The sequence below is a fragment of the Oncorhynchus keta genome, chromosome 13, assembly GCF_023373465.1.
Source record: "Oncorhynchus keta strain PuntledgeMale-10-30-2019 chromosome 13, Oket_V2, whole genome shotgun sequence".
Taxonomy (NCBI): Eukaryota; Metazoa; Chordata; class Actinopteri; order Salmoniformes; family Salmonidae; genus Oncorhynchus; species Oncorhynchus keta.
In genome coordinates this window covers 30,706,589-30,726,696 of record NC_068433.1, presented here as the reverse complement: position 1 = coordinate 30,726,696, position 20,108 = coordinate 30,706,589, and the positions used below count along the sequence as shown (strand labels likewise).

At 43.6% G+C, this 20,108-nt stretch overlaps 1 protein-coding gene across 5 annotated transcripts in view; it reads left to right on the top strand.

Annotated features, from left to right (window-relative positions):
* The first annotated feature begins 585 nt into the window (after positions 1-585).
* LOC118392752 (adenylate cyclase type 4-like) overlaps positions 586-20,108 on the top strand; it is a 53,819-nt gene continuing 34,296 nt past the window's right edge. The window contains exons 1-17 of one of the 5 annotated variants that reach the window (XM_052459972.1): positions 586-636; positions 824-861; positions 3,643-4,613; positions 4,985-5,087; positions 5,496-5,693; positions 6,103-6,264; positions 7,802-7,951; positions 8,196-8,332; positions 9,026-9,137; positions 9,477-9,604; positions 9,976-10,134; positions 10,450-10,609; positions 12,285-12,461; positions 15,235-15,266; positions 15,358-15,417; positions 15,511-15,574; positions 19,946-20,043. In XM_052459972.1, the coding sequence (XP_052315932.1) occupies positions 856-861; positions 3,643-4,613; positions 4,985-5,087; positions 5,496-5,693; positions 6,103-6,264; positions 7,802-7,951; positions 8,196-8,332; positions 9,026-9,137; positions 9,477-9,604; positions 9,976-10,134; positions 10,450-10,609; positions 12,285-12,461; positions 15,235-15,266; positions 15,358-15,417; positions 15,511-15,574; positions 19,946-20,043 (2,717 nt within the window). In that variant the 5' untranslated portion in view covers positions 586-636; positions 824-855. Of the gene's footprint in view, positions 637-708; positions 862-1,828; positions 1,995-3,508; positions 4,614-4,984; positions 5,088-5,495; positions 5,694-6,102; positions 6,265-7,801; positions 7,952-8,195; positions 8,333-9,025; positions 9,138-9,476; positions 9,605-9,975; positions 10,135-10,449; positions 10,610-12,284; positions 12,462-15,234; positions 15,267-15,357; positions 15,418-15,510; positions 15,575-19,945; positions 20,044-20,108 lie in introns of those variants that run through there. The other 4 variants (XM_052459971.1, XM_052459976.1, XM_052459973.1 and 1 more) reach the window with 4 other exon arrangements.

Sequence of the window (20,108 nt, the reverse complement as noted above, 5' to 3'; positions counted from 1 at the left end):
GTTTAGAACACATTTTTATTTTCAATGACAGCCTAGGAACAGTGGGTTAATTGCCATTTTCAGTGGTAGAACAACAGATTTTTACCTTGTCCGCTCGGGGATTTGATCTAACAACTTTTCCGGTAACTCGTCTAACGCTCTCACCACTAGGCTACCTGCCGCCACTTAAAATCATGGTGTGACACAATTAAATGTACATTTAAGGAGAATTCACCTGACAATACATTTGTTTCTGGCATGCAAGAAAACAAGTCTCTGGGGCATAAATTCTATTCTAGACATTTTATGACGTAGTTCATGATGTCAAACAATCTAAACATCAATGGAATCCATAGCTTATGATATTGCATCCATGATTGAAAGCCCCACTCTGTATTTCCAACCATAATTTCAAGTCTAGGACAAATGAGATTCTAGTCTATTCTAGTCTATTCTAGTCTATTCTGTACATTTCATTATGTACAATAGCTTGTGGTGATCTAGGACTGGTTTGTCAAGTTCGGGCGAGGAAAAAGAGAACCCGCCAACTATTTTAGGAACATTCCTAAAGAATAGGCAACACACACACACACACACACACACACACACACACACACACACACACACACACACACAGAGGGAGAGAAAGAGAGCGAGGTGAGGGTATCATGGCTTCTGGCTTTAATAATGTACCGATGTTGAGAAACTGCTGACATATTTATAATGGTGGATTATTTCAAGTGTTATACTTACTTTATAACTTTAGCTATAATTACTATTATTCATGGGTTCAATCTGAATGGAGAATAACCTCATTTCATCTCTTTGTGATTGCATAAGCTAGACAAGACACCAGATAAGGATCAAGATCAAGATATGGAGGTAACACTTTATAATAACTGTCATGTGTATGACTTTATACATGTAGCTGTTTTTTTATATCATGTCATTTTGGGTACCGTACTGTTACAGATTTCCATTAAAATGGCCAAAAATAGCTTTTTAGCTATTTCTAAAGCAATAATTTGCTCGGACTGTCTGGGAGGTGAAAACTGACAACTAGCTTTTATTGGCAGAGAGGTTTGAAACTCTCTTTGTTATTGGTCTGTTAACCAATTTACTGCTTAATGATGTCACCGTGGAAAGCCAAAACTCCTCTCTTCCTTTGCCATCAGTCTCTCCTCTTTCTCCCTCCTTCTCTTCCCTTCCTTTCTCCCTCCTCTCTCTCCTCTCCCCTTGCCCTCTTATCCTCGCGTTCTCCCCTTCCTCTCTCACGTCTCTCCCCTTGCCCCCCTCTCTCCCTTCTGTCTCTCTCGTTCATCTATGTTTACCTCAGTGTATTTGCATAGCTGGCGCAGGGGCTTTTCATTGTAACACACATGCGCACTTGTCTGTGCACACATAAGTTGTGTCCTAAATGGTAACCTATTCCCTTTATAGTACACTACTTTTGACCAGGGCCAATTTGGGATGCAACCATGCACACACACACTTACTTGCCTAAAGCATCACTCTGCAATTTTTTGAGCAGTATATCTCATTGAATATCATTTATAAATTCCTCATGTGTTATAGCTCAATTGAATTTGAGAGCGGTTTCCCTAGTGTCATCCCTCAGTTTTATAGCAAACCAAGAGCAGGCTGCTGTTTTGTTGTTGTTCAAATGACATATTGTGGCTTTAACTCATGGATGTGACATTATACAGCTGTGAATTAAATTGATGTTAAAATTATGTTTGAAGTCAAAGGATCATGGTTTCAGTTCAGACGTGTTGATGTATGTTGGGTTTCAAGTCAATCGAACAGATAGAAAGAGAAGGAAAGAGCAAAAGGGTAGAGGAGGTGGAGGAGGAAAACAGAAAAAGGTCATAAAAAGGGAGGATAGGAAAATGAGAGATGGACCTGTGAGCGATACAGAAAGCAACAGAGAGGAAGCAGGAGGGAGAGAGAAAAAGAGAGGGGGGAGAGCAAGCAACAGTCAGCCAGACTAACATAAAATAACTTGAAAAACAAAGGTAGGTTACTGCTTTCGACTTTCACTTTTTGTTTTGTTACTGATAGCTGTGATTTTTGTATCACAGTAATTCAAGCATGTGTGCTATCTTCCTACACTCTTAGAAAAAAGGGTTCCAAAAGGGTTCTTCGGCTGTCCCCATAGGAGAACCTTGGAAAGTGTTTCCTCTGTGAAAAGGGTTCTTCATGGAACCTTAACGGGTTCTACCTGGAACAAAAAGGGGTTATTCAAAGGGATCTCCTATGGGGACAGCCGAAGAACCATTTTAGGTTCTAGATAGCACCTTTTTTTAAAGAATTTGGTGTAGCCTAGTGTCACAACACTAATAACTGAGACTAGGATATTCAGATAAAGGATCTTAATTTGAGCCAGTTTGCAACAGCAGGAAAAATAATCCTGCAGCAACAGGATATGTGAATTATGTGATGCGATGTGATTCTAATTAATGAGCATTTTTTTGTAGGAGTTGATGTATCTTTCGTAAATTCAGGGTGATCAAATTAAGATCCTTCATCTGTACCCATTTGTAAACAGTTATGTAGACCTACATATGATTTGAAATGTGGAAATGCAGTTTTATTCATTTGTGTTACATATAATTTGAAATGCAGTTGAATATAGTTTTTGTTCATTTGTTTAGAATTCTCCTCATTCATATATATTGCTCTTTGAGATAGAGAGAGAGAAAGAAGACATGAATGAGTGTCATGATAATTGCTAGGCGTGCGTCACTATCATGTCACAGACCAACAGGGAGGAGGACAGGGAGCGTCAGAACAGACATGGATTCAAATACTATTTGAAATCTTTCACATACTTCAAGCATTTGCTCTAGCCTGCCTAGAGTGCAAGATGGGTGGAACCCCAGATTTGGGACTAGTCTATTGGTTCAATACAGCCGGCAAGGTCTATCAAGCACGATTTAAAATGCTACTTGAACCCAGGTCTGCATTAGTGGAGTCATCAGTGAGTGAAGCAGGGTGGAGTTGCCCCTAAACACTGATCTTGGGTCAGTTTTGCATTTCTGTACCTTATGAAAACTTCACCCCTGTCATCAGAGTGAATGAGGAAACACCTTCATCTAGCAGAACTAGTTTAACACAATAGGGAAATGACTGACTGGGAAGCATGTAATCTAACTGGCATTAAAAACCTGACTGACAGCAGTCAACCAAACAGCCTCATTTATTACTTGATTGAAGAAGAGAAAGGCTGTGTTTAGGACAGTAGTTGTTATGTCCTGGTTTAGCATAAGGGGTTAGTCTAACATTTAAAACAATATACGCTTTCCAGTACAATTCTTTATTGGAGAAGAGAAAGGATTGTATTTAGGAAAGTGGTGGTTAGCATTATGGCTTGGTTAGCATAAATAACAAGTGGTTAGCTTTAGCATATGTGGGTAGCATAAGTGGTAATAGGATTATGGTCTGGTTAGCAGTAGTGGTTAGCATGACTTAACACTGAGGAATATGTGTGGGTTTTGGAGTTACTTTTCATCTTTATCCGTTTTGACAGTGAAACAATCCTCCACTTCCACATGGACTTACAGTCATCCAAGGAAGACGACATTGTGGTTGTAGCATGTCTTAGAACTATCCAGGGGACCTGAAGGGACTATACAGTGACTTTGTCTTTTGTTTGTCCTCCAGTCGCCTTTCCCTGACAACAAGGACATAGAGATAAAGCACCAAAGTACCATGCAGGACGACCCTGAGGGATACTTGGTGATTGGGGGAAACAGAACGGGAGACATCCACAGGACTGGTAGTGGGTTTGCTGGTGGGGGAGATGGGGGAGGTATGGGAGACAGGGGAGGAGACAGGGGAGATGGGCAAGACACAAGCATGGAGCTGAAGGATTTGACCAGCAGCACAACAGACAATGAACATCCGATTGCAGAAGAAGATGAGGACGGTGATATCATAACGCAAAGGAATGACATCACAGCAAAAATGAATGACATCAGGACTCAATGTGATGACTTCGGAGGTGAGGTCAACGGTGATTCCGAGAGCCAATCAGCGCACGGTGAGCCTCGGGTCTACATAGAGGTGGGTGTGGCTAAGGTGGAGCTAGCCTCGGGACCACTCAAGGCCCAATCGTCTTTCCAAGAATCTCCGGAGTTCCCGTCCACTGCGAGCACAGGTAACCATGGCACTGACATTAAAACAGACACTTTGATGAATGACAGCACAAAATCCAGCAATGACTCTGATAATGACAGCGCTAAAACGACCACTGACACTTATGACAACTTAGATGATAGCGGCAAAGTCAACAGGGAAGATTCTTCGGACAAAAAGAGTACTGATGCCTTTAAATTAAAAACAAACCCACACAATCACAACTCTGATCTGGCCATGATGGACTCCACAACAACCCTCTGCAGACGTAACCACGACAACTACACAACCCCCGACATCCCGTCCGACGACACTTCCACCTCCAGATCGGAAACTTCAGTCCCTCTCAACCAATCGGCCCCGGCGCCCGACACCACATGGGACGACACCCCGAACGTCAGGGAGGGGGGTGAAGGTGACGGTAGACCGCCCTCACAGAGGAGTGTAGCGGAGGGGGTGTGCTGCTGCTACAGAGCAGTACACAAGGCCTTCATAAGGTCTGTATGATTTTTACCTTTTAAAACTGTATTTTTATTTATTTTGTAGGTCTTTTTTACACTTTATTTTATTCAAACAGCAAGAAATCAAGGAGGGAGACAGACAAGTGGGAGAAACAATGGACACAGGGATTGAACCCCTGTCTCCGGTGAAGAGTAGTACATATGACATATGCCGTGGAATGTTACCACGACACCACGACTCTGCACTAAACATGCATTTTAAATGTGTACTGTTTGTTGCATAATTCCAGTGTGTGCTTATTCTTCACATTTGTGGAAATTCTCAATTGCATCAAATCATTGAGCCTTCGATGCCATTGATACCAATGTTATGTTCCCTTTATTTAAATAAACCCTTCTCTCATAAGGTGCCTAGAGGAGACACCAGCCATGCTCCCTGGACTGCTGCTGGCCATGGGCTTCTGTGTGGCTATCATCATCCTTATACCAACTACCGGAAGGCTGAAAGAGGGTGGGGGGGGGTGTAGGGGATAGAGGGGAGATGGAGGGGTAGGGGGAGGTAAAGGGGAGGTAGAGGGGAAGGAGTATGGACTCTGGGGCTATAATCAATCTCATCCCAGCCACACGCAGGGTGAGCGAGCTGGGGGGAAGGAGGATGTGTGGAGGGTGTACCGTAGCCAGGGGTAAGAGCTAGGAGGATGGGGAGGTAAATTAAGGGTTGAGGTGCTGTATTGGATTCTAGATATATTTATAATTGAATGAACAAACTATTAGCCATTTTCAACCTTCTCAATTTTCCCTTCTCCCTTCTCTTCCCCCTCCCCCTTCTATCTCTCTCCCTGTCGCTCTCCCTCTCCAGAGTATCAGTGTATGTTGTGGTGTTTAACTACCTCTCGCTCTCTCTCTCCCGCTCTCCAGAACATCAGTGTCCATGTAGGGGCCCTGTCCGTGGTCTGTGTGGTGCTGTGTTTGAGCACAGCCCTGCTGGTGGCCCTGCCCTGGCTGGCCGTGGTGAGGCGGTGTGGAGGAGCGCTGTCACTTTGCCTCTGGGGGGCCCTGTATGTCACAGCTATAGTCTTCACCTTCACCGGAGGGCCCGTCACCGCATGGGAACAGGTCAGACAGGAGAAGGGGCCGGGTTGAGGGAAGGGTTGGAAGGGTAGGGGGTGGGCGGTGGGGTGAGGAGCAGGTCAAAGATAGGGATGGGGGGTGGAGAATGAATGAGGGGGGAGGAGCAGGTCAAGGCCTGTATTCACAAAGCGTCTTAGTGTGCGTGTGCTGATCTCAGTTCAGGTCCTCTCTGTCCATGTAATCGTACTGATTATAATCTAAAAGGGAAAACTGATCCTAGATCAGAACGTAGTCTGAGACGTGGCTAGCTGTGGCGAGGCGATGTGGAGGAGCTCTGTCTCTCTGGTTCGAGGTTTTGTATATTAAATGTATATGAATTCTATTTCTGTCCATGTGGTTTATCAAACTTTCTTTCACTGTCTCTCTCTCTTTCCCTCCCTTCCTCCCTGTACAGGTAGCGTTCTTCCTTTTCCTGTCTCTGTGTGTGTACACGGTGCTGCCCCTGTCCCTAGCCTGGGCTCTGATGGTGGGCATAGGGACCAGTGTGTCACACATCATCATCATCAGTGTCTACGTTCCCGTCACCAGGCCTAACACACCAAACCTGGCAGTGCAGGTAAAAGAAACACAGTAGCACACACACACACACAGACATAGATAGACACACACATAGACATAGATAGACACACACATAGACATAGATAGACACACACATAGACATAGATAGACACACGTAGACATAGATAGAAACACCCACAGAGACATAGATAGACACACATAGACATAGATAGAAACACCCACATAGACAAAGATAGACACACGTAGACATACACTACCGTTCAAAAGTTTGGGGTCACTTAGAAATGTCCTTGTTACTGAAAGAAAAGCACATTTGTTGACCATTAAAATAACATCAAATTGATCAGAAATACAGTGTAGACATTGTTAATGTTATAAATGACTATTGTAGCTGGAAACGGCTGATTTTTAATGGAATATCTACATAGGCGTACAGAGGCCCATTATCAGCAACCATCACTCCTGTGTTCCAATGGCACGTTGTGTTAACTAATCCAAGTTTATAATTTTAAAAGGCTAATTGATCATTAGAAAATCCTTTTGCAATTATGTAAGCACAGCTGAAAACTGTCCTTCTTTAGACGAGTTGAGTATCTGGAGCATCAGCATTTGTGGGTTCAATTACAGGCTCAAAATGGCCAGAAACAAAGAACTTTCTTCTGAAACTCGTCAGTCTATTCTTGTTCTGAGAAGTGAAGGCTATTCCATGCAAGAAATTGCAAGAAAGGACATTTCTAAGTGACCCCAAACTTTTGAACGGTAGTGTAGATAGACACACACATAGACATAGATAGACACACGCACACACACATAGATAGACACGCACGCACACATTGATAGACACAGACACGCAGACACCCTATTCACACTATTGTGCCAACGCAAATCAAATATTTTCTTTATATATTGTCATTGTGGATTTGGTTCTGGCAACTTTAAGGGTTGTGTACCCATGAAGTCCAGCACAGTAGAGCTTGGTTTGTCTCAGCTCGGTGCCGTAGTATGAAAGAAACACCCACACTAAATGTGCTGCAAATGGAAAGATCACAGGCAAACTCTTGCAAATGAGCTGCAGAGAACGAAAGAATGAGTGACAGTAAGCACACAGACACACTCACACACACATTTGCATCATCTGATAGCATCCCAAATTCCAATTCGCCAGGACACTGTGTACGCTAGCACAGTCCACAACACACTGTTTCCTATATTGTTTGTGTGTCTAAGTTCAGCTTGGTGCGACATGGCGATTCTGTTGTTTTACTGAACAATGATAAGTAAGAACCACACCTGCTGTGCTGCTCTGCCCTTTCTCCTTTTGTTTCTCCCCCACCCCTCTATCTCTCTCTCCTTATCCTCTCTCCCTGTCGGCCTGCCCGCTCTGTCTTTCTCACTCTCCCTCCCTCCATTTCCTACTCTCTCATCTACTCACCCCCCCTTTCCCTCCCTCTCGCCACTCCCTCATTGCAAATAAGAATTTGATCTTAATTGACTTGCCTGGTTAAATGTTGTTTTTTTAAAATATAAAAACGTCTCTCTCTCTCCCCCTCCTCCCCGCTCTCCCTCCCTGACAGCTGGTGGCCAATGCTGTGTTGTTTTTGTGTGTGAACTGTGTGGGAGTGTTTCACCTGTGGCTGACTGAGCATGCCCACAGGAAGTCCAGTAAGAAGAAAGAGAGGTTCAGCGCCATGCGCTCCCAGAGGGACATGCAAAAACACCAGCAGGTAGCTGAATCAATTAAACTTGTTCAGTTCAATTCGGTTCAGTTCAACTCAACTCCAATTCTATAGTCCTATTAATCAATGCCCTTAGAGCCCATCAAAGGGCATCCTCTTCCAAGAGAGCTTTCAGTCGTAGATGCCCATCTTTATGACCTGCATGCAAACAGTCTGCTACTGTAAGTCAATAGTTTGATCATTTAATCAATGAACACACAAACCCTCCTCATGCCCCTCCCCTTGACAACAGGAGCACCTCCTCCTGTCCGTGTTGCCACGATATATCGCCATGGAGCTGAAGACGGAGATCATCAAACGACTGTCGGAGAATAAAGAGAAAGGACAGAACTTTCACAGTCTGTACATCCGGCAACACAAAGATGTCAGGTGAGGAAATGTGCGCTTATACACACAATACATAACATGACTGTTAAATAGCCATCACTAGCTGGCTTCCACCCAGTTACGCAACCCTGCACCTTAGAGGCTGCTACTCTAAATATATGTAGACTTGGATTAAATGGCCACTTTAAGAATTTAACACTAGTCACTTTAGTAATGTTTAAATCATGTTGACATACTGCTTTACTCATTTTCATATGTATATAATGTATTCTATTCTACTGTATTTTAGTCAATGCCACTCCGACATTGCTCAATATAATATTGATATATTTCTTAATTTCATTATTTTACTTTTAGATTTGTGTGTATCGTTGTGAATCGTTAGATACTACTGCATTGTTGGAGCTAGGAACACAAGCATTTCGCTACATCTGCAATAACATCTGCTAAATATGTGTATGTGACCAATAAGATTTGATTTAATGTGATGAATATAACCTTGTCTGAGACCTGGGCCAGGATTCATAAAGTGTCTCAGAGTAAGAATGCTGATCTAGGAACAGTTTTGTCTTATATAATCATAATAAACAAGATATCCACGGAAAGAGGGGGCCTGATCCTAGAGCCTGAGGACTTTTGTTAACTTCCAGGTTTTTATCTGTGAGGGCTAAAGCAGACCTCGTCCAGGGTCTATACCTGGTCACTACCATCCCTGTTGTGTCCTTCACTCTCTAGTATTCTGTATGCTGACATTGTGGGGTTTACTAAGCTGGCCAGTACCTGTTCTCCTGAGGAGCTGGTGGGAGTCCTCAATAAGCTCTTCGGCAGGTTCGATGACATTGCCAAGGTGAGAGCTTCCCTTAACCAATCAGTCACTCACCTTTCCCCTCACCCGGGCTGGATGTATAGGTATAGGTATGTTCTGGCTAGCTAGAGATTCTCTCAACACAATATCTCAACTACAGGTCAATGGATCCTTATGATGTAGTGCACATTTACTGAGACAACTTGACTATTATTGTCTCTCTCTCTCTCCTCCCTCCTCTCTCCCTATACCCATCCACCCTTCTCCCCCTCTCTCTCCTCCCTCCTCTCTCCCGATACCCATCCACCCTTCTCCCCCTCTCTCTCCTCCCTCCTCTCTCCCTATACCCATCCACCCTTCTCCCCCCCTCTCTCTCTCCAGAAGAACGAGTGTTTGCGTATAAAGATCCTGGGTGATTGTTACTATTGTGTGTCGGGTCTGCCAGACCCCATCCCAGCCCACGCCAGGAACTGTGTTCAGATGGGACTCAACATGTGCACGGCTATCAAGTCAGTCTGCCAATCAATGAATCAATAATTCAATCCCTGCTCTCCATCACCACTCACATATAATTCTCCCCTTCATCTGTATTTAACTGTCATTCAATATGTGTCCATCAACTCTGTGTGTATCACCTCTGAGAATCAATTTAGTGAATTGCTTATACAGATTATTATATAAAGTTATTTCATTTTATGATAACATGTAAATATTTAAATTATTAATCTCAATCACATGTGCTTATCTACTTTATTAAATGTAGACATATTTCTGACATATCACCTTGTGATGCTGCCATAAATATGATTTAATGCAAAAATAGTTGAACACAATCTGTATGACATTGGTTTGATGGTTATAACCACGTCATGTCCTGTAGTAAACTACGGGAGGCTACTGGTGTGGAGATCAGTATGAGAGTGGGTGTGCACTCCGGCAACGTTCTCTGTGGCGTGATTGGTCTACAAAAGTGGCAGTACGACGTCTGGTCACATGACGTGACTCTGGCCAACCATATGGAGTCTGGGGGCATGCCAGGGTAAGGAACCAGGAAATGCATTTGCTTGTGTTATAATCTGTGTTATAAACTGTTATAAATGTGTAATAAGATGACATACACGTGTTATTGTAAATGTGTAATAGACGTGTTATACATGTCTTATTATGTTTGTGTGTGATATCTTTACGCAAATATACCTTTTGCAAGTGTGTGTTCAGGAGGCAATGCACAATTTAACAGATCATTCAGATAGAAACACCTTACATAAAACAAATATGATTGTTTGCCATACAGAATAAAGAATTGTGCCAGTTCTAATCATTACATTTCTATTTGCAATGTTACCCACCCAAGGCGTGTCCACATCACAGAGGAGACACTGGGACACTTAGCTGGGGTGTACCAAATGGAGGACACTGACGGGGGAAGCCGGGATGCTCTGCTAAAGGGGAGGAAAACCTACCTGGTGATCGACCCCCATAAGGAAGACACCACCTCTAAGAGGAAGGAAAAGGTGTGTGCAATGTGCATGTTTTAGAAAGTCTATCCTTGTATCTGTGTGTGTGTGTATGTACGCATTTAAATTCTCTTAGATGCCTGCACCTGTACAAAAATGATGTGTGTGTACATGTTTCAGCATGTGTGTGTGTGCATGCATCACTGATGTGTGTGTGTGTGTGTGTGTGTGTGTGTGTGTGTGTGTGTGTGTGTGTGTGTGTGTGTGTGTGTGTGTGTGTGTGTGTGTGTGTGTGTGTGTGTGTGTGTGTGTGTGTGTGTGTGTGTGTGTGTGTGTGTGCGTGCATCCCTGACGTTTGTGTGTGTGTGTGTGTGTGCAGTGTGATTAAATCATTAAGACACACAAATGACTGGAGGGAGCCAGAGATCAAGCCTAACCAGAAGAAAAAAGACCTTTTCCCGACTCTCTTCCTCCTGTTGCTGCGGGGCGATTCTGCTGTTACGTTCCTAATAGGCTACACCAGGGGTCGGCAACCTTTTCCATTTGGAGTGGCAATTTATCTTACCGTTTTTACCAATCTGTGTGCCAGTTATGATTTTTATATGCACATTTTCATGGAACAGTTACATTTAATTTATAACAAAGTCTTCATATATCAAAATCTAAATTCTGAAAGTAACTTCTGTTGCCATTTCCAACTATGTAAAATAGTCTACATAAAGCCAACAAATAAAAACATTGCCACCTGCAAGTAGAAAATAACCTGATAAAAATAAATATCCTATAAATCAAATTGGCTCAGCCTGGCCTGCCTGCAAGGAACTTGAAACGTTGTATCAACAACAACTGAGGTTGAAGCTGTGCTAGCAAACTTGCAAAGTTGTATTAAATATTCTGGGCTCTCAGAGTTTCCGCTCCAGTGAGCTCCAGAAAGACAGTTAGGCCTATTTTATGAGGTTTCCACCGGATCAGAGCGTTACACTTCTCTCTCCATTTCACTCTATTGAAAGAGAGCTGGAAAGATTTTTCAAATAGGCTACATTGAGGAAGTATTGTCATTCTCAATGGATGTAAAAACAGACTTTGTTTACTTGCTGTTTGAGGTGAAGTTTCACAGTGGTGGTGAGTTTAGACAATCAGAAATACTATCAGATCCCCATATGGGCACATTTATAGGCCTACATTTGTGCGCAGGCCAAGTGTGGCCAAGTGTGTGTCCTTACTCGACATTGACAGGAGGGCTACAAACAAACGACAATGAACAAATTGTCAATTCCGAAATGGATGAATTAAACAAAAACTTGTTCCTCACAAGTGTAGCCTAAAGGTTGTGCGGGCCGCAAACAACGTGTCCACTCCGACAATGAGAACGGTAAAAGACTGTAATAATAATATACTGAATGTATTAACAGAAATTACCATAACCAAAAAAACATTGTAGATTAGAAATTATGAGAATTAACGGTAAATATACTACTGGTGATACTGGTGTGCCATCCCCACGGCCTCCACTGAGACAGGCGTCCACTGAGACAGGCGTCCACTGAGACAGGCGTGAATCACTGTTGCCTCATGTGCCAAAAAGAAAAGATATACTGTATATATTTTAGACTGTTCGGCTAATAACATTTCTGTCGACGAACAGCCTATCGACCAAACGATCAACCAGTCAACTAAATGGGGTCAGCCCTAGTGTACATACCTGCATCCCTGATGTTTGCATGTGTTCCAGACAAACATCCTGACGGTCAGTGGTCATAAGCAGCGAGCCTCGGTGAGGATGTCTCAGTACCTGCAGTCCTGGCAGACCATCTGTCCATTCTCTGACCTCAGCAATCCTGAGGCCACACCCACCCAGCTGCCAATCAACCCGACCTGCACCAGCACGAATCAATCACAGCCATCCGCAGTGAGTAATGTACCTGTTGACCCCGCCTACCTTCTCTGTTCTCACTCAGACACGCATACACACGTACTCAACGCTGATCCACACTTATGCCATTCACACAGAATCATGCCAACATGCATGACAAACTTTCACAAACACACTCCCCATATCAAATCCCACCCACTCATATTCCTAAGTAAGTCACATACCAGGGTCATAAGGCACCAAATGGAAGTAAACTCACTTGGACTTGTCCAACAAGAAACACTCATTTTAAAACGATTGTGTTCCCTAATGAACACGACCCTGTTAATCCCTTCTACCTTCTCCTATTACACACACATGCATGACATACTTTCACAAATACAGACACCCTAAATCTTTCTCCCACTCGTTCTTATGCCTTTCATGAACATATTGCCTTAGCAATCCTAACAATGTTCACAAAAGTATTTTCTCTCTTTTTTCACTTCTGTCAATCTTTCAATATTGGCAGAGTTTAATCGTAGATATTCAGAGTGAACTCGAACATTGTGTGTGTGTGTGTTACAATCAGAGGGGGAAAAAAACTCTAGACCACCTTTACGAAACACACAGAGATGCGTACAAAGCTCTCCCTCGCCCTCCATTTGGCAAATCTGACCATAACTCTGTCCTCCTGATTCCTGCTTACACGAAAACACTAAAGCAGGAAGTAGCAGTTACTCGCACAATACGGAAGTGATCAGATGATGCAGATGCTAAGCTACAGGACTGGTTTGCTAGCACACACTGGAATATGTTCCGGGATTCTTCCGATGGCATTGAGGAGTACACCACATCAGTCACTGGCTTCATCAATAAGTGCATTGATGACGTCGTCCCCACAATGACCGTACGTACATACCCAAACCAGAAGCCATGGAATACAGGCAACATCTGCACTGAGCTAAAGGGTAGAGCTGCCGCTTTCAAGGAGTGGGGACTCTAACCCGGACGCTTATAAGAAATCCCGCTATGCCGTCCGACGAACCATCAAACAGGCAAAGGTCAATACAGGACTAAGATCGAATCGTACATCACCGGCTTCGACACTCGCCAGTTGTGGCAGGGCTTGCAAACTATTACGGACTACAAAGGAAAGCACAGCTGCAAGTAGCCCAGTGACACGAGCCTACCAGACGAGCTAAATAACTTCTGTGCTCGCTTCGAGGGAAGCAACACTGAGGCATGCATGAGAGCACCAGGTGTTCCGGACGACTGTGAGATCACGCTCTCCGTAGCTGATGTGAGTAAGACCTTTAAACAGGTCAACATTCACAAGGCCGCAGGGCCAGATCGATTACAAGGACGTGTACTGCGAGCATGCGCTGACCAACTGGCAAGTGTCTTCACTGACATTTTCAACCTGTCCCTGACGAGTCTGTAATACCAACATCTTTCAAGCAGACCATCATAGTCCCTGTGCCCGAGAACACCAAAGTTACCCGCTGAAATGACTACCGACCTGTAGCACTCACGTCTGTAGCCATGAAGTGCTTTGAAAGGCTGGTTATGGCTCACGTCAACAACATTCCCAGAAACGCTAGACCCACTCCAATTTGCATAGCTCCCCAACAGATCCACAGATGACGCAATCTGTATTGCACTCCACACTGCCCTTTCCCAACTGGACAAAAGGAACACCTACGGGAGAATGCTATTCGTTGTCTACAGCTCAGCGTTCAACACCATAGTGCCCTCAAAGCTCATGACGAAGCGAAGGATCCTGGGGCTCCCTGTTCACCCATGACTGCATGGCCAAGCATGACCGACACTATCATTAAGTTTAACGACGACACAAGAGTGGTAGGCCTCATCACCGACAACAATGAGACAGCCTGGTAGTGTGGTGCCAAGATAACAACCTCTCCTTCAACGTGATCAATACAAAGGAGATAATCGTAGACTACAGGTAAAGGAGAACCAAGCACGCCCCCATCCTCATCGACGGGGCTGTAGTGGAGCGGGTTGAGAGCTTCAAGTTCCTTGGTGTCCACATCATCAACAAACTATCATGGTCCAAACACACAAAGATCATCATGAAGAGGGCACAACAACACCTTTTCCCCCTCAGGAGACTGAAAAGATTTGGCATGGGTCCTCAGATCCTCAAAATGTTTGACAGCTGCACCATAGAGAGAATCCTGACTGGTCACATCACCACCTGGTATGGGAACTGCTCAGTCTCCGACCACAAGGCACTACAGAGGGTAGTGCATACAGCTCAGTACATCACTGGGGCCAAGCTTCCTGCCATCCAGGAACTCTATACTAGGCGGTGTCAGAGGAAGGCCCTAAAAAATGTCAAAGACTCCAGCCACCCTAGTCATAGACTGTTCTCTCTGCTACCGCACGGCAAGCGGTAACGGAGCGCCAAGTCTAGGTCCGAAAGGCTTCTTAACAGCTTCTACCCCCAAGCCATAAGACTACTGAACAGCTAATCAAATGGCTACCCAGACTTTTTGCAGTGACCAATAGCCTCGCTACTGTTATTTAATGTGTATATTTTCTTATTTTCTGTTTATTTTACTTCAGTTTATTTTAGTTAATACTTTCTTAACAGTTATTTTTCTTAAAACTTCATTGTTTCTTAAGGGCTAGTAAGTAAGCATTTCACTGTAAGGTTGTATTCGGCACATGTGACAAATAATATTTGATTTTGTGTGTGTGTGTGTGTGTGTGTGTGTGTGTGTGTGTGTGTGTGTGTGTGTGTGTGTGTGTGTGTGTGTGTGTGTGTGTGTGTGTGTGTGTGTGTGTGTGTGTGTGTGGGTAGGATAGACCACCTACTCAGACCGATTCCAGCAGGTAAACATGCATTTCCATTTTACTTAGAATTATTCTCCAATTGTTGTACAAGTGTCATTTTAAATAATTAATCAAAATAATACCTCCTTAGTACCAGTCAGGTCCTGGACGACGGCATAAGAGGGTCGTTAGATACTATTGACGGTGCAGGGTAAGTGTTTTTCCATATCTGTAAGATCTTTGTTGTTTTCAGTTATTTTCTCCACTATATGTCTCCTCTCTTCTCTTATTCTATCTATCACAGGCGGAGAGAAAAGAAGCTGAACTGCTTCACGCTGTTATTCAATGACCTAAAGCTGGAGAAACAGGTGGGAGTTTTAATGCTGCTGTTTTTCATTTGTTGTGTAATAGTTGTGTTTTGTGACATGTCTGTGTGTTAGATTTGTCTTTTGAAGTGTGGTGTTAATGTCTGTGTCGTATGTTGTGATCGGTCTGGTATTACGGTCTGGTATTACAGTACACAGTACACTTTGTGGTTCTATATAGAACCCACAAATTATTTGTTTATCCAATCGTTTGGTTATTGTATGAGGATCAATTTAGACAAAATGCTGACTGTACAATTTGGCTATCTGACAAAAATATTGCCAGAACTGTTTTATCAAGCTAGTGAGCAGCGAGCTAACAACGAACTAAGCTAGCAAGTACAGTTCATAATGAACAATCTCAGTTGAAACTGGTTAAGGAGAGGTCTGGGTTAACTTTTTCTTTTAATGTACGGACTGCGAAATCACTAGCCCTGATGCCAATACAGGTCCCGTTTGGCTAATATCTCATCTGTCAGGATCATGGCTGCATTTCAAACACTTAACAGACACACCCTCTCCCCCTCAGCCCTCAAATTAAGTGGACACTTCTGATAACGTTTCATGACGTGTGACGAGTATACACTTACAGGGCAAGGGGCGAGGGAGGGAGGAAGGAATTATTATTTTTAATGGACCGAAATTCGTCATCCCACTGTGTTTTCAACCACTGGTAGCTTGTGGGTGCTTTATATGCGCGACTGTGAATACATATTTTTAATGAAAAATGAAAAAACACGAAGTACCCTAAACAAACTAACAAAATAACAAAATAACCGCTATCAAAACGGAGTGCAAACATGCAACATCACATAGACAATAACCCACGAACCAATATACAAAACAGGCTACCGAAATATGGTTCCCAATCAGAGACAAGACAAACACCTGCCACTGATTGAGAACCATATCAGGCCAGAACACATAGAAACAGACTAACTAGACATGCAACATAGAATGCCCACTCATATCACATCCTGACCAAACGAAACATAGAAACAAAACAAGCAAATCAAATCAAATCAAATGTATATATATATATAGCCCTTCGTACATCAGCTGATATCTCAAAGTGCTGTACAGAAACCCAGCCTAAAACCCCAAACAGCAAGCAATGCAGGTGTAGAAGCACGGTGGCTAGGAAAAACTCCCTAGAAATGCCAAAACCTAGGAAGAAACCTAGAGAGGAACCAGGCTATGTGGGGTGGCCAGTCCTCTTCTGGCTGTGCCGGCTGGAGATTATAACAGAACATGGCCGAGATGTTCAAATGTTCATAAATGACCAGCATGGTCCAATAATAATAAGGCAGAACAGTTGGAACTGGAGCAGCAGCACGGCCAGGTGGACTGGGGACAGCAAGAAGTCATCATGTCAGGTAGTCCTGTGGCATGGTCCTAGGGCTCAGGTCCTCCGAGATAAAGAAAGTGAGAATGAGAGAATTAGAGAGAGCACACTTAAATTCACACAGGACACTGAATAGGACAGGAGAAGTACTCCAGATATAACAAACTGACCCTAGCCCCCGACACATAAACTACTGCAGCATAAATACTGGAGGCTGAGACAGGAGAGGTCAGGAGACACTGTGGCCCCATCCGAGGACACTCCGGACAGGGCCAAACAGGAAGGATATAACCCCACCCACTTTGCCAAAGCACAGCCTCCACACCACTAGAGGGATATCTTCAACCACCAACTTACCATCCTGAGACAAGGCCGAGTATAGCCCACAAAAATCTCCGCCACAGCACAACCCAAGGGGGCACCAACCCAGACAGGAAGATCACATCAGTGACTCAATCCACTCAAGTGACGCACCCCTCCCTGGGACGGTATGAAAGAGCCCCAGTAAGCCAGTGACTCAGCCCCTGTAATAGGGTTAGAGGCAGAGAATCCCAGTGGAAAGAGGGGAACCGGCCAGGCAGAGACAGCAAGGGCGGTTCGTTGCTCAAGAGCCTTTCCGTTCACCTTCCCACTCCTGGGCCAGACTACACTCAATCATATGACCCACTGAAGAGATGAGTCTTCAGTAAAGACTTAAAGGTTGAGACCGAGTTTGCGTCTCTTACATGGGTAGGCAGACCATTCCATAAAAATTGAGCTCTATAGGAGAAAGCCCTGCCTCCAGCTGTTTGCTTAGAAATTCTAGGGACAATTAGGAGGCCTGCGTCTTGTGACCGTAGCGTACGTGTAGGTATGTACGGCAGGACCAAATCAGAGAGATAGGTAGGAGCAAGCCCATGTAATGCTTTGTAGATTAGCAGTAAAACCTTGAAATCAGCCCTTGCCTTGACAGGAAGCCAGTGTAGGGAGGCTAGCACTGGAGTAATATGATACATTTTTTTGTTTCTAGTCAGGATTCTAGCAGCCGTATTTAGCACTAACTGAATTTATTTAGTACTTTATCCGGGTAGCCGTAAAGTAGAGCATTGCAGTAGTCTAACCTAGAAGTGACAAAAGCATGGATACATTTTTCTGCATCATTTTGGACAGAAAGTTTCTGATTTTTGCAATGTTACGTAGATGGAAAAATTGTCCTTGAAATGGTCTTGATATGTTCTTCAAAAGAGAGATCAGGGTCCAGAGTAACGCCGAGGTCCTTCACAGTTTTATTTGAGGCGACTGTACAACCATTAAGATTAATTGTCAGATTCAACAGAGGATCTCTTTGTTTCTTGGGACCTAGAACAATCATCTCTGTTTTGTCCGAGTTTAAAAGTAGAAAGTTTGCAGCCATCCATAAAGTTAACATTATGTTTTCGAATGACATCCCCAAGAGGTAAAATATATAGTGAAAACAAAAGTGGTCCTAAAACGTAACCTTGAGGAACACCGAAATTTACAGTTGATTTGTCAGAGGACAAACCATTCACAGAGACAAACTGGTATCTTTCCGACAGATAAGATCTAAACCAGGCCAGAGCAAATAATGGTCAGAATGTGACAGCGGCAGTCAATTATGATTGCATGTCTACTTTTATTAACTATATCATTATTAATATATGCCTACTGTATGAAAGCTAGCAAATTAATTAGCTACCTAACGTTCGCCTGCTTAGCTGGAACTTTTGAAGAAGGAAAATGTTTGATTTCTACAATTTCCAAAAGCTAACCAAACAAAAACATCATTACTTTTACGAAACATGTTTATGCATTAGTAGCACAATTTGTAACTTATTTACAATAGTTTTTACTTACACTTGTATGTTGACTCCATATTGATGTTGAGGTTTTAAGTTTTGGCAGACTTTTCTTTGCGGATTTACAATCATCGCAAATTGAAATATGGGGCGTTTCGGGCCCCGAAGGGAACATAAATGGACACTCAAACTCCATTAAAAACGAGGGCTGAGGGCTTATGTTGCAAACTTCCCTTGCTTGGCTAATCATTTGGACTGACGACAAATATCGCCACGGGGATTCCCCCAAGGGCATAAGGCGAGGATCAGTGGACGAGGGTGTGTCTTTTATGAATTTGAAATGAAGCCCATGGCAATTCCCTCAGCCCTATGTTCCCTCAGCCCCATGTTCCCTCAGGTCTAACTTCTAAACCAGGGGTCGTCAAACCAAATGGGAGGGAGAGCCATTTTCCAACTTCATGTCGTCACCAGTGATTCAATATTTCAGTAGGTCCTAGGCCATATGAGTTGACACATTTGATCCAATCATTATATAAATGTGTTGAGTAGATGCTGAGATCCATTTTTTTCTTCTTCTGGAAATGCAATGCGGGCCGCTGTAATATTGACATAGTGATTGAACATGTTCAGTAGGTCCCATATCCTTACATGAAATAATCTGCATGTTCTACATTATAACAATAAGCATTTGAGCCTATTTTGATTGGAATTGGTTCATTGGATCCTGAGGGAACATAGGGCTGAGGGAACATAGGGCTGAGGGAACACAGGGCTGAGGGAACATAGGGCTGAGGGAACATAGGGCTGAGGGAACATAGGGCTGAGGGAACATAGGGCTGAGGGAACATAGGGCTGAGGGAACATAGGGCTGAGGGAACATAGGGCTGAGGGAACATAGGGCTGAGGGAACACAGGGCTGAGGGAACACAGGGCTGAGGGAACATAGGGCTGAGGGAACATAGGGCTGAGGGAACATAGGGCGGACTCCCTTCTGTCAAACTTGATTGCAGTTTCGGCAGCACTGACAGCTATATTAATGACATGACATTTCCAAACCTATTATGACTGACTGTTGTGTTAGTTCGGTGTATCTGATGTAATGGTGGTGTACCTGTTGTTGTGACTAATTTATTAGTGGGAATTATATCTGAGTTGTGTTTGGTATTATAGGGTTGTGTGTTGTCTGTGTAATGATATAGGCTAATGGTGTTGTCTGTTGTGTGTGTGTTGCAGTTTCGTCTCTCAGAGGTCAAAGGTCTACACCAGTCAGTAGGCTGCATGGCTCTCATCTTCGTGTCTCTGTTTACTGTCCAAATGCTCGTCTCCGAGAAGTGAGTATCCCGTGTGCGTGAGGTACAAAAACCTTTCAACGCACATTATGCACACACAAAAACCC